The 24,504-nt window shown below is 40.9% G+C and overlaps 1 protein-coding gene across 1 annotated transcript in view; it reads left to right on the forward strand.

Moving 5' to 3' along the window:
- The window catches only part of PDE7B (phosphodiesterase 7B), a 333,205-nt gene that overhangs the window by 225,874 nt on the left and 82,827 nt on the right, over positions 1-24,504 (forward strand). The window contains exon 3 of the mRNA XM_040965356.1: positions 22,875-22,958. Within this exon, the coding sequence (XP_040821290.1) occupies positions 22,875-22,958 (84 nt within the window). The remainder of the gene's footprint in view (positions 1-22,874; positions 22,959-24,504) is intronic.

A 24,504-nucleotide genomic window follows, 5' to 3' on the forward strand; every position in this document is an offset into this window, starting at 1 on the left:
CAGAATAGGGAACAGGGGAAAAGTATAATATTTGTAGAGGATAAATGGATCAGTGGCAATAACCCAATACAGTAACAGAGAGGACAGTGAACTGGACAGGACCAAATGGTGGGTGACTCCTATTTGATTCTGGAGTTCATACAAAGACATTGAAGGGTTTTAAATGTGGAAGAGCTGAAGAGGATGGACATTTTCAGAGAGATTACCGTGGCATGATCATGGGAGATTGACAAAAGTAGATACACACGAGGAGAGACAATGAAGAGATGGTGATCCATGCAGAAGTTTACACTTAAACTAAGGGATCTTAGGACCTAAAAACTATGTAATGGCATGAATTTAATAAATAGCAGGGATTAAAATCTCACGATTTTGTCATCAATTGGACAAATGGGAAGAGAGTTGAAGAGTCTCGAAGGACAACAGAGTGATTTAAAAATAAACTAATCTTTCAAGATCCATTGTGAAAGGCAGCTGATTATTAACATCTACCTTGGCCTCTGAAATACGCAAAAGAGAAAAAAGGAAGAACACTTTGGGATTTTTCTTTGTTCCTCACAACTGGTTCACAAGGCCCAAGAAAGCCTTGGTTCCATTTTCTAGACTTCAGTGACTCTCAAAAATAAATATGCTGGGAACTCTAAGGAATCATTCACAAGGTGGACTTTAAAAAAAAAAAAAAAGCTTTATTTTTATTGAAAAGACAAATTTACAGAGAGAGAGACAAAGATCTTCTGTTCATTGATTCACTCCCCAGGTGACCAAAATGGCTGGAGCTGAGCCAATCCAAAGCCAGGAGCCAGGAGGTTCTTCCAGGTCTCTCATGTGGGTGCAGGGTCCCAAGGCTTTGGACAGTCCTCTACTGCTTTCCCACAACAGGGAGCTGCGTAGGGAGTGGAGCAACCAGAACACAAACCAGTGCCCATATGGGATCCCGGGTGTGCAAGGCAAGGATTTAGCCACTGAGTCATCATTCCAGGCCCATAGCGGACTATTCAATTTTAGCATCAAACTTGTATAGGACTCAGTCAGTTAAGTCAACAGCTTTTACTGATATTTCATCTGTGCTGAGCACCATATGAATGAGAGCTAGAACCTACAGCCAAATTCTTCATCAGCTCATTTTCTTTATGCAGCTCTACTTTTATTTGCTTACATCTATTTATTGGCATGAAACAAAATGGCAGGAGTCCTCAAACTGTAGCATAAGTAAGAATCACTTTGAGAGTTTATAAAACTATAGCTTACTAGGATCCCAGAGTTTATAAAGCTCAGTGTAAGGCCCATGGATTTGCCTGTCTGGCAGTTTTGGAGTTGTGTGGTCTGTGCTTCTGATCTAAGAACTGTTACTTTGCATTTTCAAGCCCCAGTAACTCTGTGAAACAATGTAAAGTTCTTTTCCAGGCTCCCAAAGAATCATAACATGGAATTGACGTCAATGGGAATTACACAGGCCACAAAGGTGTCATACTTGAGGCCCAAGTGTTTATGACCAGCCCCTCACTGCCTCCGGCTTGCCTCCTATTTTCCAGTTGCATTTCCCACTGGGCTTTACTGTTGCTATTGCTCTGTAAGTTGCTGCAGTTACGGCTCTTGATGAAGTCAAACAGTCCCCACTGGGGAGAGTGAAGAACAAGGAGCGAACTTCTGTCCTTCTTCCCAATCTTAAAAGTCAGAGATTAGTAAACCAATGGTTTAATCATCTGGAGATGGTGTCAACGTTTACCAAGCATTAAAAGATACTGACAAGGCTGTGATGGTCAGCTCAGGCTCAATCATGCAGCTAATCTGGACCACAATAAAGATAAATGGGTAAGAACCCCCATGACAGTAGCACAGTGAATTCAAAGGCTTATCTATTGTCCTAGGTATGAATTTATATTCTTGTAAATGATTTTATGTTGTGGATCTCCTCTAGGGAAGCAAAGTACAACTTGTTTATAATACTCACTTGTTTTTCTGGTATTTACCTTTACGTGTGCATTTTTCAATCTCATGAGGAGGAAAATCAAACAAGAAATCATTAGGTGATTCAAGTATTAAATCAAGGGAAAGCCATGGACATGGAAAAACACCAGGATGAACTTAAATAGTATAGAACAAACTATTTAATGCCTTGATTTCTTTGACAGAGAGTTAATTGGGACAAGAACAAATAGTTGAACTTAACTCCAAGATTCCCACTTCTCTGAACCAGAAGAAAGATAGTATCAATCATATTAATGTTGAAATTGAGAGGCAGTTGGTTAAAAGGCCAGGTTTTGTTTTGCATACCTAGGTGATTAGGGGACAGACAAATGGAGATGTTTTGAAATACTTGGAAATCCAGGAATAGAATTGATATTAAAACAGTAACTTAGAGCTGATTAAGGACAATTTACTTGTCATCAGAATCGATACCTGAATCTCTATCAGCCCATGAAAGAACAAAGTGTTGAGGATTGAACTCTAACATTCCTTCCAAAAGGGTTCCAAGTAAATCTTCCTTAAAGTTAATATCTTTTCTCTATTTCCAAGTCAGTTTTTCAGCTAAAATGTAAGTAGAATTTCTCTAAAATGGGCTGCCCATGAAGAAATTCTACAATCACTTCAGGACATGAACTTGACTGTTTCTCTCTGTGCCCACCTGGAACCATCCTCACTGAGCATTTCAGGGGTTAGAGAAGGGGGCATCTGAGTGCTCTCAGAAAGGGATATTAATATGGTCTACAATACCATGCTAACTACCATGAAAAAGTTGATAGCATTTCTCCTCCTTTTCCATATCATTTATGCACGTGATGCTGATGTGGGGATGCTTCCCAGCCACACTGGAAAAGCCTCCCACTGAAGTTGTAAACCCAAAGGTTTGGAAGAGATATTTCAAATAACTCAAAATATGCAATGTAAACAAACCGGCCTTTTGGTATGAAGTGCACTAAATCCAGGAAACCAGATGCTTTGGTTGGCTTGCTACAGCTGAATTCTGACAGACTCTCCTTCACCCACCATTTTCTTTGAGTCCTCCTTGCCTCTTCCTCCTTTCTCTCCTCCCTTCCCAACCCCTCTCCTCTCTCCTGCTCTCTTCTTGTTCTCTCTCCTCTCTTCTCCTCCCACCCCATTCATTTTTAGTTCCTTTCTTCAGAAAGCTATAGGCTCCTCAGCTAGGATACAATGAATGGCTTCTGAAAGTAGTGGTGATGTTCATTTAAATTGTTCATTTGTTCTTAGTGACATTCGCTTACAAGTGCTGGCACAAGAGCATGAATCACACCTCAGTCACAGCTGTACGTGGGAAAGACTTTGCTTTGTAACAATTTTATTAAACAACCCTCTGCCAACATTACTTGCTGAGCCATTTTAAGGGTCTCAAAAAATCATTTAGATCCATAAATCTCCAGGTTTTTTATTTATATTCTTTATTAAGAAGCTTCACAACCCTCTGAGAGGGTTTCAAATTCAAAGACTCAGGTCATTAGAAGTCCGGTGAAGTTCCTTCCAATGGAGTGGCTGTCCCTGATACAGAACATTTGCAGGCTAAACCAATGCCTCTGCAGGCTAAACTCCACTGCCGTCTGAACTGTCTAGGGAACTGTGATAGAAATGGGTTTTCAGCTGAACTTCAGGAACAGAATCTCCAAAAAGGGCATGGAAAGAAGATAAAGAAAGAAGAGAAAAATGGAAAGAGAAATTCCACAGAGCCCAACCACGATTAAAAACAGATCAAGGATGTTGCCTCAACGATTTAATGCATCATACAGATGGGAGAATGTTCACATTGCTGTAATGTGAGACTCATACTAATAGCTTCTGTCCCAAGGGTTAATTGTGGCTTAGCTAACAAAGGTGCTTGCAAGTATAAAGTGTTCTGTGTTACATGCCAGACACTGCCTCACAACTGTGGAATCCTGTTGTATTTCCACTGGATAAGGGGATCTTGTCCAAAACCAGTACATCTAAAATGTGCAAGGATTTATATTCTACTTTTTGAGAGAAATTTCTGTTGTGCTATAGTAAATCAGATCGAGGAGTGGAATTGATCCCATGTCATTTGAGGGGCACATTTCATTTAAACTTCATGGTGTGGGGGGAAAATGCTTCTAAGAGTCTACCTAGTGTCTTTTCCATCCTCCAAAACATACACCACCACCACCACCAACATTCTTCTGCACCTATCTTCCCCTCCTGGGTCTCAGCCTCAGTCAATGGCTGACCCTGCAACTCAGCTTTGGCACTTACAAGATAGCTGGCTGGGATGGGCAGGGCCCTTTCCAGTAATGAATGTTGCAATGTTTTTCCCATTCTGGTTGAGTTGGATGATGCATCATTTCAAAAATGCACTACTGAATGTAGCACCTTTTAGACGGTCTTTGGGTGGTAATCGTGATTCCCAAGACACAGAACCTTTTTGTTGACAAGCTTTGTGCCACAGTCTGGCTTAGCTTCCTGGTTCTGAAACAGGCAAAGAAAAAGAAGCCTCACCTGTCTCTTTGACCACATCACTCCATTCTTACAGGCAGGGCCCAAAGAACCAATGCTTTCTGTCACTAGTTTAACATAGACCATGAGTCAGGGAACTCTTTGTGGCATCTTGACTTTGTAGACTTATATTCAAAAGAATTGCCCTGCCACTGATCTCTTTCAAAATGGATGGAGATCGGGGAAAAGAGAAAACGGAAATTTGAGAGTGGAAGCCCAATTTGTCTTTCTGGAATACTCTGGGAGGCTGGATACTCAGAGAAACAAATCCTTGCTAAGCTAGCTTTAGGTTTATGCAGCTAGTTAACAAACTAGGCAGGAAAGCAGTATTGACTTCCATCAAGAGGCTGTTGGCCCTCAGGAGTGGTAGACAATGAGATGAGGTGATGTCATGGAGAGAAGAGTTGTTGTGGGAACTAAAGAGAAGGTACACAGCTCACCCTTTCTTCAGGATAGCTCCGCTGCTCCTTCCAGGAAGTCTGCATGAGATTGAGAATCACTGTATGTCTGAGCCCCCCTCTGACTTTTTTTTTTAAGATTGATCTGTTTAGAAAACAGAGAAAGAGGAGGAGAGCCAGACAAAACCAGACAGAAAGATCTCCCAACTGCTAGTTCATTCCTCAAAGGATTACAACAGCCATGGCTAGCTGGAGTCAAGAGTGAAGAACTCTGTCCTAATCCCCCATGTGGGTGGTAGGGGCGCAAACATCGGGTCAACTTCTACTAACTTCCAGGTGCATTAGCAGGAAGCTGGATCAAAAGTAGGGTAGCTGAGATGCAAGCCAGCACTCCGGTACAGGATATTGTTATCCCAAACTGCATTTTAACCTTTTGTGCCATAACTCCCTGCAGCTCCCCTCCAGCCCCCCGCCCATTAACTCCTGGCTTCAAGGCTGTCACTTACACTGCTGCCTTGAGTGACTGAGCCAGGCCTAGCTTGGTAGCCTAGCAGCTAAAGTCCTCGTCTTGCAAGCACCAGGATCTTATATGGGTGCCAGTTCTAATCCCAGCAGCCCTGCTTCCCATCCAGCTCCCAGTAGAAGATGGCCCAAAGCCTTGGGACGCTGCACTCACATGGGAGACCTGGAATTGGCTCCGAACTCCTGGGTTCAGATCTGCACAGCTCCAGCCATTGCGGCTGCTTTGGGAATGAATCATCAAATGGAAAACTTTCCTCTCTGTCTCTTCTCCTCTTGTATATCTGCCTTTCCAATAAAAATAAATAAATCTTTAAAAAAGAAGAGAGAGTGACTGAGCAGCTGAGACCAATGCTGCTGGCTCAATCAACATTTTATAGATCATGACTTCTCCAGCTAATGAAGCTCTGAGCATTGTGTCTTTGCTGAATTTCTCATCCTAGAAGTGTTTGCCCACTGTCTGCTTCTGATTTTTCCCATTTCCTACCTGACTGATTGTTCTTCGCTTATTGTGGATATTTTTAACCTTTGCCAAACAGGTTGCAGACATCCTAAGACGTACCATAAAATGTCCCTTTGTCAAAGGACACACCTCTTCCTGTCCATTTGTTTTCCATGGTGGGATTATGTGTGTTGGGGCATGGGGGCACTGGATTTGTAACTTATCTACTTGGAGAATATTCTAGAACTCTGCACCATTCTTGAGCATCTGCTCTTATATTCCTTTCCTATTCTATTTGAAGCTTCTTACACTTTAAGTTTTCTAATTCTTTTCTTTTTTCTTAATTCTTTTCATAATGGCTTCTAAATTTTGTCTCCCACTATCTGCCATTTCTTTACATCCTCCTGATTTTATGTCACTCTGACCTATCTTGAAAACTTTTAAAAATAGCAATAGAAGTGCAACACAAAATGGCAATCCAGGCTCCTTCCCCCCCCCCCCACTGGTGCATCCACCATTATTTACAAGTGCTGCTGTGCCCATCCAACTTGAGGTGTGTGATTCTTCCTGGGGAGACTTCATTGTATCTCCCCTCACTGAGGATTAAAGATGTACACATTTTATTCCGCATAAAAGATGTGAAATGAGAAGCATTGCTGTCAGAAGTTCTCAGCAACAGCTTGAGAACGTCAGCAACTAAAGCTGTGTGCCTTCAGCGCCAAGGTAGACGGAGCAGCAGCTTTGGAAAAATCCTGTGGAGCCAGTTCTTGTTCTCATTGGCACAAGAATGTGCCAATCACCACCCAGGTTGCAGGGAGCATGCACCAGATGCTGGAGGAAAGAGCCATCTAGGAGGGCGCCTGGTTGTGTCTCTTTGACAAAATTGTGACTGTCATAACTGAGGTACTTCTCCCTTTACTCCCTGCAGAAAGAAAGGTCATGGAGAAGGGATCATTTTCTTTCATTTTACAATGCTTTAGGACACTTAGTTTATGGTTTTGAAATACTGATTATGTCATGGTTGGCCATCTTATCCTGCTGACTGATGCAGATGTGAACAAATACAAGCAAATTTCAGAGGTGGCTAACTTTCCCATCCAATACTGATCACTCAGTTTTCCAAAATTCTTTATCTGAGAACCAGAAATTTTAGCCAACATGTATATATAACCTCAAAATATCCCTAAGATACATTTTTCCCTCCAAGCAGAGAAAGGGAAAAAAATTTCCCCTAAATTAATTTACCACAGAGTAGGAAGAAGAAAATACATTTTTTCCCTAGAATCTATTCTGACTTGGAACTTCAGTCAATTCCATAGAACCCAGGTATGGTTAACTCCCGCCTGGACTGTATATGCACGTAACGACTTTCTTGAGCTCGGCAAGTATTAACACAAACAATTACAAAATAGTGACTTCTTATCCTTAATTTTCAATGTCTAAGGCGTACAAAGCTTTCTATTTAATACCATAGTCTTCCAGAAGAAAGGTGACAAGTGCTTCTTCTATGTACACCTTCCTCAATTGAGGAAGCTATGCATCTCTATTGTCCTAATTTTAGGGTAACTGTGTTCTCTCCTCTGCCTGTTTTGAGATTGTAATGGAATGATATATTAAGCCCAGTTATATTCTACATTTTAAATTGGCTGATCTTTTGCTCTTAGAACTATCCCAAGAACTTCAGTTTCAACAATGCAATACCAAGGCCTTGTCTCTGAATAGCATATGGAAGCCTGGCCGGTTCTGCTGGGACATCCATTCCATTGTCAGTTCCCCAGCATCTGTGATAGTTAAAGTTCAGTGTTACTCTGAGTATTTGTTTCACTAGGTACAGCTTCAAGCTAGGCACGCAGGCTGCCAAGAAGCACTCTGAGACCTGGACACAACTGAGATAGGAGCAGATAGAGATTGGTGTAGTTAAGACTCATTATAGGAAATAAAGACCTGAGTCGTGTTAGGTTACAGCTTATAACATGTTGTTATCCTGGAGAGGAGGGAGAGGAAAGAGGCTGCCCTGTAATATGGGAGTGGAACAGTGTGACCTTCTTTGGAGAGATACTGCAGAACAACCTCTGCATAAAGAGCAGCAATTAGTTCCAAAATGCACAAGCACTAATTTGAGGTATACTGTGTTTTGCACCATGCTATGCACCCCTGGCTTGGAGATGGCATAAGCTACAGGAGCTGAGTAGGTAGGGACATGTTAGATATTTCTAAAACATAACATAGGACATACCTGCCATAAATCTCATAAGGCAAAATAGAACAAAAACTAAATGGATAAGAGACCACATTGTGTGATTCCGTTTATTGGTAGGTCCTGAGCGGGGGGCGGGGGGGGGGCCTGTAGCATTAAAAAGTGGCAGGGTTGCCTAGTGCCAGCAATGGTAGGATGGAAGGCTAGGGAGTTGATGGCTGAAGGGTACAAAACTTTCTTTGCAAGGTGATGAAAATGCTTCTAAATTGACTGTGCTGGTGGTTGCACATGTCTGAAAGTCAACTAAAAACCATTGAGTTGCACATTTTCAATGGATGAATTGTGTAAGTATGTAAATTATATCTCAATAAAGCTGTCATTGAAAAATGTAAGGTAATAAAATTTCGGGGTGGGAGGAGAAAAGCCAAGTAAGTGGAAGGAGCAATAAATACTCTGGGAGTGGATCTTCTTCCCCAGGGCCCCTCATCTCCTGGCCTGTACTCTTTCCCCCTCCACCACTCCACAGATACCCCACCAAGCAAGCATGAAACATACTAGTTTGCTTAGAAACAGTGGAGTCAAGCTCATCAGACAACACAGGTGCCTCATTTTCTGCCACATTTGAAGGCCACTAAAAATGTGAGACTTGCTGCAGTCCAAGATGAGTCCTGGGAGAATTGTGGGCTGGTAGTTTATTGTCCAGCTTCTCTGCCAGACAAAAGGGTCTTAGCTCATAACAGGCAAACTTCTGGATAGAAAGAATCGCCTTTCAAGCTGTCTGAGGTCCTCTCGTAAATAACAAAAAAAGGTTGGTACCAGGTAGCTCTTACCAGAGAGTAGAGAGTTTACAAAGTTCTTCTATTTGAGTTTATTTCAAGCAGTCAATAAATAAGTGGTTCCATGCTATTAAAAATGGAGAAAAGAGAAGACTACAAATAAGTGCGTCTACCTCCTGCAATTTGGTTCATTTCCCCGGCTCCTTTTGCAGAGAAAGATGCAATTGTTCCCTTGATGACCCTGGTACCCAGCGTATTTTCTTTGGGGCCATCTTTTGAATATTATTTATGTATAAAGCCAAGTAAATGAACGGGGGAGTTGAAAAACATAATCAGAATGTTACATTGACACTGTTGTAGACTTTCCGAGTGCTGGAAAAAAAAAAAAACAAGAAGTGAATGGAAATTAGCTTGCCAAAATGAATATTTTATGCATTTTTATATAGGGCATATTCCCAAGTGGGAAAAAATACACTTGGATAAAATAAGATATCCAAATATTTATTGAACATTTTAGATTTATGACATACATTTGTCACATTTAAGCAAAACTCTTACCCTCAAAGACTTGCATTCTAAATGTTTGTATGTTTCTAGTTTTCTCTCTCTTTCTCATTTTCTATCTCTAGTGTTCAGAAAAGGTACTTTAAAAATGCTAAATACTTCCTTTTTTGAAAGTCAGGGATAGAAATATGGGGGCGAAAGTGAGAATGATCTCCCATCCACTGGCTTACAGCCCAAATGGCTATGATGGCTGATATGGGTCTAGCCAAAGCCAAGAGCCAGGAACTTGGAACTCAGTCCAGCTAGCCAATGTGAGTGACAGAAGCTCAATTTCTTTTGCCATCACTGCTGCCTCACAGGGTCTGCATTGGAGGCCAACAAGAGTCAGGAACCAGAAATATGTATCAAACTCAGGTATTCCAGTGTTAAACAGGGACATCCTAACTGATGTCTTAACCATTAGGTCAGACCCCAGCCCCAGAGACAAGGCTCCTCCAGCAATCTGGCAGGAGTTACACGTAGTCTGTCCAATCACAGGCATTTAATCCCTTCCAAAACCATCTGTCTTTCCAAATCGCCTATCTCAGTGATATGCACTTTGATAGCTACTGTGTAGGCCTTCTGTGATATTGCAAGACATTGGCTGAGATTTTTTAAACTAATTCTAAGTCTTATAACTATGTGAGCCTTGAACGATCCCAAAAGTTTCATATTATTGGAAATATCCTACCATGGATGAGGTAGCTCCAGCCACTTCACAGTCTTGTGGGAAAAGCTGAGCTTGTGTGGAGTATCGGGGTTTAGGGGGAGATCTCTGTGATTTGGGGAGAAATCTATGAAGTTGGTGATCAGTTGTCACTTAAGGTCGGCTACAAAACTGAACTTTCTTGTTGGAGAATTTGTGTCATTTGTTGAAAGAGTTTTGGGGGATATGATACAGCCTCACAAATGTTATGATAATCAAGCTAAGCTTCTAGTCATCACTCGGATTTTTCTTCAAAACTTGAATTGTGTCATCTCTGTAATAAATTATATTAAATGTGCCTACACATTGTGCTCTTAGTAAATACTTTGTCATGGTAGTGTTTTCATTATTTGTACTATCATTAAGCTTTGAGTGCAGAAACAGATCTCTTTTGCTAAAGTCTTTCCTCAACTCTGATTTGACCAATCCATGACAGGTCTCAAAGTCTGAGCTTAGCCATGCATCAGGTACCTTAAGTCTTTTCTCAGCAACCCTTGCTGGATCAAAAATGTTTCTCTCTATTATCAATGATGCCCCAACCTCCCCTGTCTTGGTCTCAAATTTGTTCCTTAGCAACCACACCCTCCATCACCTATGTCTGTGTTTGATATCTGGCCCTTTCTGCCCAACCTATATGCATTGTGGTCTCTAAATGTCTACTAACTCTTCCTTTTGAGAAAGAAAAGATCAATAGGTCATTTTGTTTGTCCCAGCTCAACAAAAATAGTGCCGAATGTAGGTGTTTTGACAAAATTCACAAGTGTCCAAAGAAAATGCCCATTGTAAATATTTGCCTTTGCCCCTTGTCTCCTATATTGTTGCATGATGATTCCTTGAGGTGTCCCCTTTCACATGCATATTTGGTGGCAAGCACTGAAGTGCTTCCCAATAATGTCTTCTTATTTACGGGAAATTCTTAAGCCTATGAAACTGTATCATGAAAAATAAAAATTAAAAGAAAAGAAACTAAAACAATAATGTCTCCTTATGGAAAATCCTAAGAAGGTTATGAAAATGTGCAGGCATTCCAAACCAATTAAATCAGAGTAGTTGACTGATAAGGACAAATCAAAGGTGGTCATGTAGGAGAGTGGGATGTCAGCCTAGTTTCTTTCTTCCTCCCTTCCTGAGCCAATAGGGTAAAATCCCGACAGTTTGAAATGTAATAAAAAGAAAAATAACAGCAATTATTCTGATTGCAAGTTGACAACTGCTGAATCCTATGATTGGGAGGCAAAAGGTATCTAAAAGTTTATTGGTTTATAATTCACTTCATGTCAGTCCAGAGAAATGACAGCATTTGCTTGAAATGATGGTCCCTTTTCTCTACTCACTCTTACCATAAATTTGACCCCACCTAACCCAGCTGCAAGTGGTGAGTAGCAAGACTCAGAAAGTTGATCCCATGATTCTAAGAGGCACATCGAGCTCAGGAATTATATATTGTAATAAACCAAACATATGATGAGATTGTTTGGAGGGCTGTTTCCAAATAATGTTATGTTAATTGTACAGGTTAGAGTTTCCCAGACAGTGTTCTGTGAATGGGCTTCTAGCATGTTGTAATACTGAACCTACATTCTTGGCTAGCCGGGAAGCCTACTATAACCAATGACTGAATCTTTAAAAATCCTAGACATGAGAAATCAGATATATGTAACCATTTGAAGAATCAAATGCTATCTTTTATATGTGCTATAGGGTACAAGAGTGGGAAAGTACTGAAGAGATACAGATGGTAGAAACTGGAGTGTCTAGAATGATAAACAACCAGAGTATCAAGTTTGTGCTCAATGTGGAAGAATTTGTGTAATGTATATAAATCCAGCCAACAGTTGCAATTATACATACAGGAGTAGAGCCAGAAGCAGCAGCACACCAGATTTGAAAAACTAAGCAATTAGTGCTGAAAGAAATTGTCCCCCTCATAGCAACTGCTTGTACAAAGACGATGATTTTCATTGTATTAAGTCATTCAAAGCCACAGTAATCCCCTACTGCAATAATCAATAAATACAATAGATTTACAACAGATACTCAACAAACACTGGGAACAAGCTCTGTCACTTATTAAACATGTCTGAAGTAATCATTTCAAAATATTTGGACTCATCTTTCACTTCCAGTTCTCCAATCTGAGCAGATTAAAATCATACAATTGAGTTTGGACATGAAGAGCAATGTCTGTGAGATCAGTTGTCCCAAAGATGGAAGTGATATTGTACAATTCCCAGAGAACAGAGTCAACTCTGGGCATTAATTTCAAAAGGTGGGATGTATGTGTTTCCAGCAAAATAAATTCTAAATGACTATAAAGTTCAATTAGGATGGAAAATTCTAAAAGACATTTTTGCAAGTTGTATCCATTCAGTTAATCCAGGCATTCTTTGCAGAATGTGTATTTGTGTGTTACGACCTTGTAAACTGGATGGACAATTTGTGTGAATCAGGAGGCCTAAATGCATTGTGCCATGATCCATTTTCTGTCTTCCGTATATAGTCAGGAGAAGGTTATGGTCACTTAGCGCCCTTTCCCAAATGTCCCTGGCCCCACAGGCCATTAGAAAGTGTCAGTTATTCCACTGGATGAGAAAATCACCTCTGTGGTCAGCAACAGGTGACCCCAGAGAAGGCAAAGTAACAGGCCTTGCTGACTGATGGCTGTGCCAGAGCTGGGATGGGAAAAATGAGACATGATCTGACTTATAGGAAAAGATGTGTTTCATTTAAGAATCTATGCCTTCTGAAAATGTCTCAGTAGTCTACTCAAGTATTGCAGCAGCCAGTGTGACCCTTTAAAAACATTAGTCAGATTGTGTCGTTCTCCAAATGCTGCTGTGTCTTCTATTCTTATCCAAGCCCCTAAATTGCCTGCCACTTCTGTCCTGTCTTAATGTATTCAAACTGGTATTACCTATGCCTTTAGCTGGCTAAAGAATAAGCTCATGGTTACTGCTCATGGTTCTGCAGGCAGGATAGTCTAAGGTCAAGGGTCAGTTATCTGCCTTTTAAGGTGGTGCCCATTGTGTCCTGACATGGTCCTACGGTCAAGCAGATCCCTTCCTTGTCTAAAAGTACTCACCTTACTCATGAGAGCACCACAGAACCCATTCTGCCTACCCACAATGGGGCTTCAGTTTCACTGTGAGTCATGGAAGAACACACGAGACCTCACCTATCTCTTCCCACCCTCCACCCTCCACACAGTCATTATGTCTCTGGTCTCACATCCTCCCATTCATCTCCTTTCCCCACTATCAAATCTCTTCTGCTCCAACATTGCTGCCCTCCTTGCTGTTTCTAGAACAGACCAGGAATGTTCCTTGTGGTCTTGTACTGGTTGCTCCCTAAGTCCAAAATACTGTTCTCCAGGGTGGAATATTCTCGTGACTTCTCCCACACTTGATTCAAGTCTTTGCCCTGAGTCTCTTCAGGGTGGTCTTCCCAGACCCTGTCCGGTTTGCACTACAACCTGAGGTCACCAGGCACAATGGAGTCCACACAACTCTCCCCCACCCCTTTATCACACCCACAGCACATAGATTACTTCGCAAGAGGAGGCAATTATTGATTTTATTGTCTGTTTTCCCCTCTAGCATTTCAGCTCCACCGGAGCAGGTGTCTTTTATCTGTTTTGTTCCCTGCTATATTCCAGGGGGCTGGCAAATACTAGGCACTCAAAAACATATTTGTGGAATAAGTGAACAAACATCCAGTTGGCCTGAGGCCCCAAAAAGCAATTAGAACCAGAGTGCATATTAAGTCATCCAGGACAAGGATATAACGCGTGATGGCACCAGAGACATGGGGACTGTTAAACTCCTTATAGGGGTGAGATTTTATTCTAACCACCCACCACATGCTCCATATGAAATAATATATACCAAATTACTTCCCCTAAACAAGCTATTTCAGATATTTGGAAAGGGTTATTTCAGATATTTGGAAAACATGCTTCATGGAAAAATGGGTTTGAGAAATGTTAAATAATCTTTACCTTCTTGATATTCACAGTGCACATTAACACACTGAAGAATCTGAAAAATCTAATATTTAAAAAGGATGAGCTTAGCCTCCATGTTTCACAAGCATATCTAATTATTTATATACATATGATTGTAATACCCTTTAATTCACATAGCATTTGTGTAGGAAAGAAAAATGTCCCTTTCTTTAAACACCCTTTTAACACTGACCCAGACTTTCATAACAATATTATTTATAAAATATATAAAACATAACAATGTGATATGGAATATAGAAAATAAGTTCTATAATGTTTGGGAAGACCAATGAGAATATTATTCTTAATAAAGCTTTATTATAAAGTGATTGGCAAAGTGCTTTTAGCCATGTACCTCCATTTGATTCCCCCTCCTGTAGGGTGCTTGGGGCAGGTACCAGGTACCACTATCCCTGCTTAACAAATGGAAGGTGGAATAGAGCCAGATGAACACACTTGGGGAATTTTAGTTTTTATCAGCTATATGATATTCACTCTCCCTAAACAGGAGATCATGGTTCTTGCTTTTGGCCAAGACATCTCTAAACAGAGATCATACCACATTTGCTAAGGAAACTCACTGCAGAGTCAATCCAGGCTTTACGCTCACGCCTTGTTATTTGGGTGAAGTAATTTAACCCCAGCAATTCACATTGATAACAGTGCTTCTCCGGGAGTTACTGGGAGGACTGAAGCATGAACACAGAAGACAGATATCAACACTCATAGCAGAAGCTCAATAAATATGATCTATTACTATTTAAACAGAGGTTACTATTTTTTAGAACCACATAACACTCTCTGACATGGATATAATATAATCAATTCAACCATTTCTCTACTGACTCCAGTTTTTGCCATCTGTTTCCTTTCTGAGAAACAAACAAACAAAAATGAGAACCCTTGGAGCATGAAAAAAAATCTCTGGTGCCCTGCTGGCACCAAGGCCTGGAATGACAACGCCGCGAGTACTTGCTGGTCCTGAGCAGGCTCCAGCCACAAGTGTGGCAGCCTCATGGTCAGCTCTGGTCAGCAGACTTGGTGTGGATGTCGCTCAACAACAGACTATCTCATGGGACTCTGAATATTTCCTATCAATGACCAGCAACATCTTTTCTGGCAGTATTTTGGCAAGTTCCTCCTTGTTCCCGGCCAGAATCAGGAAGTTCAGAAGCACAAGAAAACAAACAATACATAGAAACTCTTCTCTCTGCTTATAACAAGTTCAAAAAAATTTTTTTTTCAAATCCAAGAAATTTTTTGGCAATGTTGAAACTTGGTTGGTATCGTAAGCGTGCCTATATTTTCCTTGCTCCCTTCAATCCATTCTCCATGCTGCACTCCAGGTTGTACTTTTAAGAAGTGTGCAAATATGAACGCATCATCTCACTGCTGAGCTCATTCCATGGCTCCCTTATCTCCTTAGATTAAAGTTACCCTCCCCAGCCTATCCTACAAAGTCCTGACACCTCTGCAACTTCCTTTTGCACCTTTTTCCAGCTCACTCCATTCTCTTTGCTATCATACACTTAGCATTGTTACAGTCTCTTAGGTATGCCAGCCTCCTGCCATGGGAGCTTTCAGCATACACCCTGTCTGCCTGCATTGGCCCACTGAGTGCAATTGCATAATATATGACCCAAACTGCAATACTTGTGAGTGTGAAAGGGACACTAGTCTTAATGTAACACTCAGCAAGACAACAGGCATAAATCAGAACCTACCATGGCAAGCTGGCCCATAGAGCTTGTCCATTCATCAGATCCCACATCTTATGGGAGAATGACAACAACCTCTTTGGCAAGGAGAAGGAGAAGGGCATTACACCACACTAGGCCTCCTTTAGTTCCACCAGCCAAGGTTGCACCATTACTTTTATGCATCACAAGATTGTTGCATTGTGCCCTCCAAGAGATTGTAAACTCCTTCTAAACTTCCTCACCATTGTAATTTCTGACCGTGAAATATCATATGTCATAATTATTATTTACATCAAACACGATGTATCAAATAAATGCTATGAGATAACTCCTCTTTGAAAATTCCCTTTTACTGTAATTGGTACAACCAACCATTCAATTATGCAAGACAGAAATTTAGGAATTTTCCTTCTTCCTCTCCCTTTTTCCTGATTCATCTTTTCTCCTCATATCCATTTGTTTTATAGCCCCTCCTCTCTCCTCTTCCCCTTTTTTCTCTTATCTCTTCTTCTTTCTCTCTCTCTCCTTCTCTATGTTTCCTCTCATATAGTTTCCTTTCCAAAAAGGTAATGCAATCAAGAGATACAAGGGCTATAGCTTCTTAACAGTGATGGTTGCAGAACAAAGTTTCACTAATTCCATTCATTTGGTTGTCCTCACAGAAATGTGTTTATTGAAAATTTGGTTTAAGAACCCAAACCATACTTCTAACCATTTTTCCAAACCATAAAGACTTTTATTATATTTTTTCATGATACAGTTCTGTAGGCTCAGAAATTTCTCCTTCTACCCTCCCCATTTACATTCTCCTTATGAAGACTTTTTAAATATAAAACTATATTAATTGGAAAAAAATTATCAGTAAATGTTTCTCTTTCAAGTCTCCTCAAAACATTTTATAGAGTTACTAGGGAGCAGTAAACACCCAAATATTTCCAAGTTTTCTTTCCATATAAATTCATAAAGTTTCATAATCCTTCTGAGAGAGAGAGTCCATCCTAAATATCACAGTATTGTTAAACATAGACTCCCTTAGATGTACTGACTGATTTACATCACTCTTCTGGATTATTAATTATCTGAATGCCAAGATAACACCCTATGGACTTCTGTGTTACTATTTGCCACAGATACTCATCAACATTTTTGCATAAAGTTTTGCATGAGTGTCTGTGGAAATGCACTGAATTAGTCAGGGTTCCCTTCTGAGCATGCCCTAGAACTTCCCCCTTTGCTGACATACCTACAGAGCTGCAAGATGCCGGTATCTCCAGCAGAGCCCAGGTTTCCCTAACTTGCCCCATTGGAAGTACATGGTTCCCACCAGGATAAATGTTTTTAATTCCTCAGGACCTACTTTTGGTTCTCATTTTAACTAACCCTTGCAAACTCATCAGTGAGAGAAGAAACATGTTTGGGAAAAGTCAAAGGAAACTGTGAATAGCCTCATATAAAGCTACCTGGCTTTCAATCAGTTTGGTCACTGACAGGCTCTCTGTGCACAGAAGATACTGTGCACACTCAGCTAAAGGATCACGTGCATAGGAAGCCATTCGAAAAGTTCTTGATGCAGAAAACCTTTCTCAATGAAATCAACTGTCATGGAGGAAGGAACTCAGGAACAGCAAAAGAACCACCAAGAATCAGAAGAATAACCATTGCTTTTGAGTGCCTGGTGTGTAGTAGAAGTGTCTAAGCACAGTCTGTCTCTAAAATGCATTTGTAAAGCAACAAGAAGCTGGGCTTGTGTGACATTCTGGAAATAAACAGTTGAGTTGCTGCAGTAAGGTTACCGTGGTCACATGGTTCCGAAGTTGACGCTGGGCTATTTTCCCCCTTCTTGATCTTTGTAAGTAGACTTGTTCTTTGTGTTCTTTTAAGTTCTTTTACAGCTTCTTGGAATTCTCCATAGGCATTCCTGCTGCTTCTTGTTCAATATCTTTTATTAGACTCCTGTGTTCCTGGTGATTGAAACTTATTTTTTTTCTCTCATTTTTCCTCTGAAAACCTATCAGACTGAAAAATAAGGATAGCTCCTGCTGGGACTATTCGGAGTGAACACCTGTCTTACCTGCTTTAGAAAATAAATACGCTGCTGCTTACATACTTTCCTTTGCAGCACTTTGTCACAAAATATTTAATAATTCTAAACTAAGGCAGCAAAGGATTATTTGGTGCAATTTCTCTTGTCTCTGGGTTTTATATAAGGTTGAAGATTTTTTTTAAGATAAGAATGAAATAACTCATATTCACATGCAAAAAAAAAAAGCTCTTTTTCTCAACAGTATGGTTTAAGGGCAACTAAGTACTTGTGGATTATCTCTTTCCTACACACAAAGCTCCCTCAACAACAGTTAAGAAAGCAGTGAGTGAAACAAACCAATCAGTGGGTGGGAAGCCTTAATTTAGCCGGTTCAATCACAGCCCTCACTGACCAGACGGGCTATGCCCTCAAGAAAGTGGAGAGTGAACCTTGGATCTGATCAGCCAACTGGAGTCTCTTGCATAAGATCCCAGTATTCAGACAGATCACCTCTGCCTGTATATCTAAACTGGCTGCTTGTGTGCTCCCATAAATCTGTGGCATGATTAAATTGCACAGCTGGCCTCCCCTTTGCTAAGCAGGATACACATCCTGGGAGAAATCACTCACTTAGCTCTATCAAAACAAGCAAAGTATCCTGCTGAAACTGAGCAGTACGAGGAGAGCTCTGGAGAACTGGCACCATGAACTGTCTATGTCATCTCTTTGCCAGAGGTGGCAGTGGCATGTTCTCCAAAAGCTCAAAAAGAAAGCACTGGGCTTCTTTCCCTTCACCTAGGGCTGATCTGTGCTTTCATGTCCTACCATCATTATCTCCCTCTTCTTGTTCAGAAGCAGTGCCCCTCCTAAGTGTCTCTAGTACAGGCTCCCTCGAACCTGTCTACTGCAACAGCCTCATTTAGGATCTTTGTTCACCAAAGATGCAATAAGAGCACAGTAGCTACTGCCCTGCCCCTTTTTCATAACTTTCTCCCACCTTGGATTGACCTTGATACCCTAGGGTTGAGGCCAGAGTCTGTTTCTTGTCTTACAGACCTGTGTCATAGCCACTGTAAGTTGTCATACCTGTCAGAGTCTCTACCCTCTTTGCCAGTTACATAAGAAGCCACATAAATGTCTGCTCCCCAGCGCAAGCTCTTATTAAACAGGGGCCATGTGAGAGGCCAAATGGGCAAGAGGTCCATCTGAGAACCAATTCCCCAGGGAGGCTGAGGAGCTGCTCAGGGCCTTGGCTCCTAGAGCACATCAGCTCAGCTCTCTGCTGGGCTTGCGGCCTTCAGAGCCTATGCCAACGTGTTATGTTTCCAGCCCGAAGGGGGCAAAGGAGAAGCAGCCCTTTCAAAATAAGAATTCTCCTGCTGTTTGTTTCCTTTTGGAACACAATAAGAACAGACCAAGGACATGACTTCGAGCTGTCAACGCTTCCTACCCAGCTTTCACGGCACCTTTCCTTTGCCAGGAAGAAAAAAAAAAGCTGCTGAAGTTAAACAAGGCCTTACTGAATAGTCAAAATAATTGTTTAGCTTGGATATAAGGCCTTAGGTCAATAGATGATTGCAGCAGCCTAAAGGCCAGTAAAAGCAGCTCAGCAGGACATCGCTTGCTCTGTCTTCGGACAACAGCCCAGGAGCCTCTGTTCCTGCAAGGGCTGTTGTTATTATGCTATTTCTCTCTTGTCACCGGCATACTGAAACAATTTAATTTCAGACAGTGCCTGTTGAAGCAAGGAGAGCAAAACCTAAGTGTTGGGATAGAGACACATGCTTACAACGTTCAGTGGACTGCATTAAAGCATCACTACACAGAATGCTCAGATTTAAGATGTTGGATATCTTTGTATTTCAATCATATTGAAGACTTTGTAAAAGTGCTGTGACTATGCAATTTCAGTATTAGAAAAGTCAACTTCAAAGTGGTTATGGATGGCAAATCACAGTCTTCCCAGCACAGGGGTCCCCTGATTGCCTGTGCACTGCCCTCACTTTCATCTTTCTGCATGTGCTGCGGGTTCCTCAGCTTCCCTGCATCAACAGTTTTCCACGTTGCTTGGCCTCCTCTGCACTGGACTTTCAGGCAGACAACAGGGAGATTTCATGTCAGGAGAACAGAAATGAAAACACTAATGGAGAAGGGAATTCTGCACTGCAAGAAGCACAAGGGACTATAATAGCAGGTCAACAAATGTACAATCCAGCCAATTTCATATGCTTAATACAGACAGACTCATCAAGAGATAGTGTTTTAAGTACCTGTCTAGCTTACTGTCATTATAAAATATTAATTCATTTGAAGTCAATGCTGCACAACTATTGTGTCATTTTAATACTCTTCTTACTGGTACAGTTTCTACCATAGGAGAGTCTAAAGTTCTTTTGGTTTGGGTTTTTCTCTTCCTTTCTTTTATCTTCCTCTTTTGGATTCCTATTTATTTCATTTATTTAAAAGGAAGAGAAAGAAAGAGACAAAAAATGGACACAGAGATATTCTGTTACCAGTCCACTCCTCAAATGTGCATGACAGAAGAGATTGGACCAAGCCAAAGCCAGGAGCTGGAAATTCAATCCAACTATTGTAGCTATCGCGTGCTGCCTCCTCTGGAGGAAGCTGCACCAAAAGCAAAGTAAGAACTTCGACCTTCGGAGTCCAGTAAGCAATGTGAATGTTTCAAACAGCAACTTAACTGCTGCACCAAATACGCAGTTGTTTCTTTGTTTCAGATTTTAAAAAACCATATTTAGAGGCTGGTGGTGTAGCATAGTGGGCAAAGTGACTGCTTGTGATGCCAACGTGCTATATGAGTGCTAATTCATGTATCAGCACTCCACCTCTGATTCAGCTCCCTGTTAGTGGCCTTGAAAAATCAGAAGAACATGGCCCAAGTGTTTGGACCCCTTCCATCTGTGTAGGACACCTGAATGAAGCTCCTAGCTCCTGGCTTTAGCCTGGCCCAATTTTGGTCTTTGTGGGTGATTAACCAACAAAATGGAGATCTCTCTCCACTCCCTTCTGTAACTCTGAGTTTCAAATACATTTAAAAAAATTTAAAAACCAACAACAGATCTACATATTCTATAAAATTGGAAACCAATGACATTGAGAACTTTGCCCATGCAATCTAACCAGCCAGGTGTGACCACTCTTCCTGCTACTTGTAAACTTAAAGTGCTATAAATTCAGAAAACTCAAGTTAGCAGATACTTACCAAGTGCCCTGAAGTGGTCTGAGCCCATAGCAGGGATCACAGGGTGAGTGGCGATCCTTCCCAGCCATTCTTCCTTGAGCCAGTATTGTCTCACTTTTACAATAAAGAGAATAGTATTGGGTTCTCCTCACAAGGGTATTGTGAAGATCCAAGGAGAGAAACAAGAAGATAACTACACAGTGATGTTTCGGATAGTGCTTTATAAACTCCAGAATGTTGCAAACACAGAGAGTTCAAGCAAATCCTTCAACTATTCTCGGTCATTTTCCTGTAACTGTTTATCATCTACCCATGGAATAACCAAAGCAGCCTCTTTTGTGATATCAGATCATATTTGTATTTTAAAATGATTTTTATTTATTTATTTAAAGGCATGGGAGAGAGACAGGGAGAGATAGTCAAAGAGGAATCTTACATCCAGTGGTTCATTCTCCATGTGCCTACAACAACAGGGACTAGGCAAAGCCAGACCTAGCAGTGGTAGTTCCATCCAGGAATCCCAACTGGGTGACAAGGATCCAAATACTTGAGGCACAGCCTGAAGCTTTCCAGGATGTGCATTAGCAGAAAGCTGGAACTGCGTGTGGAGCCAGGACTTTAAGCCAGGCTCCCCAATACACAATGAGGGTGTGCCAAGCAGCATCTTAACCACTACTCCGAATGACCACCTTGTATTCATCTTTTTAAAAGAACATTTTCCACTCCTTCTTCCTCTTCCTACTTTGCTTTAAGTTTTTCATTTCATAAGTTGTAACTCTTTTAGTATCTCTATTGCAAGGCAAAAATAGATTACACAAAGCATTTTTAATAATGAAATTCAAAGCTGGGAATAACCCAAGAGTTCATATTTTGCATTTGTAACTCCATGTAAACTCAAGACTTATCCATGGGGGGACATTTTGAGCACTGTCTATTGCTTGGATTGTATTGGATGGAAAGTTTACTCAGGGTGGGTGAACACTAACGATGTGGAAGGGAATAGAGTAGACTATTCCTCCTAGCTGCTCCTACATAGGGGTCCCAGGGTTATCCTAGATCTAGAAAGATCTGGTTTGTGAGAGCTGACCCAATGATCCCAAAATCAATGTTCCTGGATCTGACCCTTCTCCAGGCTTGTGGCCTTCTATCGCTCCTCTCCTCCATGTTATCTGGACATGCACCTACCATCTGTACACATAACAAGCTGGAGAAAATGCAAATAACTCAATATGCATGGTCATTGCCTTGCATGAGTGTAGATAGACAGAAATTAGCAGGTATGGCCAAGTGGCAGGTCTCGTTTTAAGTTCTCTGACAATGCCCCTTTGCTGTGAGTCATATTTTCATTTTATGAGTGAGTTAACTAAGGATGAGATAAATAAATGTCCCAGAGTATCACAGATAGCAAGTATGAGAGCCAAGTTTCTCCAAAGTCTATCTTATTCTAAAATTGATAGTCTCCTGACATATTTGACAACCTGAGGAAAAGGAAGATGAACATAATCAGAAAACAACTGTGCTGGGACCAAGAGATGACACTTTGGGTATTACTAAATGTTCTTAGAACAGAAGCTACAATCCCAACATACCACTTGTATTTATTCTCCATATCCCTGGGAGGTATAATAAAAGACTGTGGAAACGTGGTAAATCACTGTAATTTTCACAGATCCATCCACCAGGCAAATACAAGACACATTGGTTCTAGCATTGCCAAGTTCATTACCTTCAGTTTCATTAAACACCCCCTTGGATATGGTATTCTCTGAGGAGAGCTAGAAGGGAAGCCTTATATTCTCCTGACATCTGGTGTTGATTCCGTTGGAATAACTGGTTAAGGGGATTTGCAGAGAAAAAGTGAGTATACTTGGCAATGTTTTCAAATGTTTGATTTTTCTGTTTTCTAGGAGATGTACGACTAAGGGGTCAGACGGGGGTTCCTGCCGAACGCCGCGGCTCCTACCCATTCATTGACTTCCGCCTACTTAACAGTGAGTAATCCAGCATACCTGGAAAGGAACAAATGTTTTCTTCAAAAAAAAAAAAATCATTTCCTTCTGAACTTCAAAACCTTCTGAGGTCGGCCTTCCTGCCTTCGTCTCTATCCTCCCAACTGGAACTTGAACCTTTGTCTTTCAATTTCCTCACTAGCGAAGTAAACTCTGGCCCTGCCCTACCTCTCAGAGCTTTAGTGAGAATCAATTGAGATCATGTCAACTATACAAATACAAATCTGAAAAAAATCTATGCTGTTGCTTCGTTTTTCGAAAAGTATTCTCTCCCTTTAGCCAGGGCTAGGCTAAATCAGATTTTATTTTAAAAGCCCATGGAGAAACTTACTCAACATTTGTCCTTATTCATTCATTCATTCTCACTTCTCCATCTACTCTCAATCCTTGAGGCCTGTTCTTTCACATCTGGCAAACCATTCCACATGGCCAAGTACTTGTGGTGCACCCTAGCCTTTTCCTCCCTTCTGACCATCTCAGAAATTCATTTACTTCAGCCTTTTCCCTCCTTGCCCTCTTCTTCTGGGAATTTTTTCTCAAACTTCATTACTTTCTTGATCTTAGATTCCTGTTGAAACCCAAATCAGTGACCAGTCATGTCTCCAGATTTTGGATTGTCGGAGTGTCGTGATCATCCTTCATCTGGATTTGTAGGAAGTAGAGGAGAAAGAAGGTCGATTTCTCAATGTGCTACAAGGCATTGATGTTTGGTTCTATCCGCTCTTAGCTGTGAATTTCAAAGCACTGTTACACCAGTAGAGCATTATGTTCCTTCCTCATACACAAGCTCAGTAATTGGGCCATCTGATTTATCTTGACCCCTGGAAATTACTAGGAAAAAATTAAAACTTTCTCTTTCTGATCCCTAAATCCTTGAAAGGCCAACAGGGTTGTTTTCCTACTGGTTTGTTAACTTTCCTTATTGATAGACAGGATCTATTTCATTAGCTCTTTCGGGAAAACAGAGACTTGAAGTAACTCTTTACATAATAAAGATGACCTTTCCCATCCAGACCCCAGAAACAGTTTTTTGAAGACCAAAAGTTGACCAGTGCAATACTGAATAAAGTCTAGAGGAGCTGCCATACGTTTTCTGTCCTTTCCTTATGATCTTGAATGGTCTGGTTCAGATGCCCACAGAAGTCACATCTTCAACAGTATCTAGATCCAATGTATTTCTAGGTGTCAGACAAGTGGTTCCATGAAGCAGGATAAGAATAAACAAAATATACTTTTTATTATTTCATCCTGGTCAGAACTCCCCAATGGCTTCCCATCCTGAAAGTTGGAGGAAGCAAAGAACCAGAAAGTCTCTTTTCAATGGTAGGTGTTATTTCAGGAAAAAAAAAAAAGATATTTCTCTTATGGTCACCATATTCCAAATGATTTTTTAAAATGAAGTCCAGTGCAAATTGGCAGCATTGCTGCAAATTGTGGCAATGCTTGTCAATGCAATAGTTAACTGTCTATCATGGTCTTTGGTAACACTTGGACTTCTTTTTCTTTTCTTTTCTTTTCTTTTTCTTTT

The sequence above is a fragment of the Ochotona curzoniae genome, unplaced genomic scaffold (genome assembly GCF_017591425.1).
Source record: "Ochotona curzoniae isolate NIBS_2020 unplaced genomic scaffold, NIBS_Ocur_1.0 scaffold_3890, whole genome shotgun sequence".
Lineage (NCBI taxonomy): Eukaryota > Metazoa > Chordata > Mammalia > Lagomorpha > Ochotonidae > Ochotona > Ochotona curzoniae.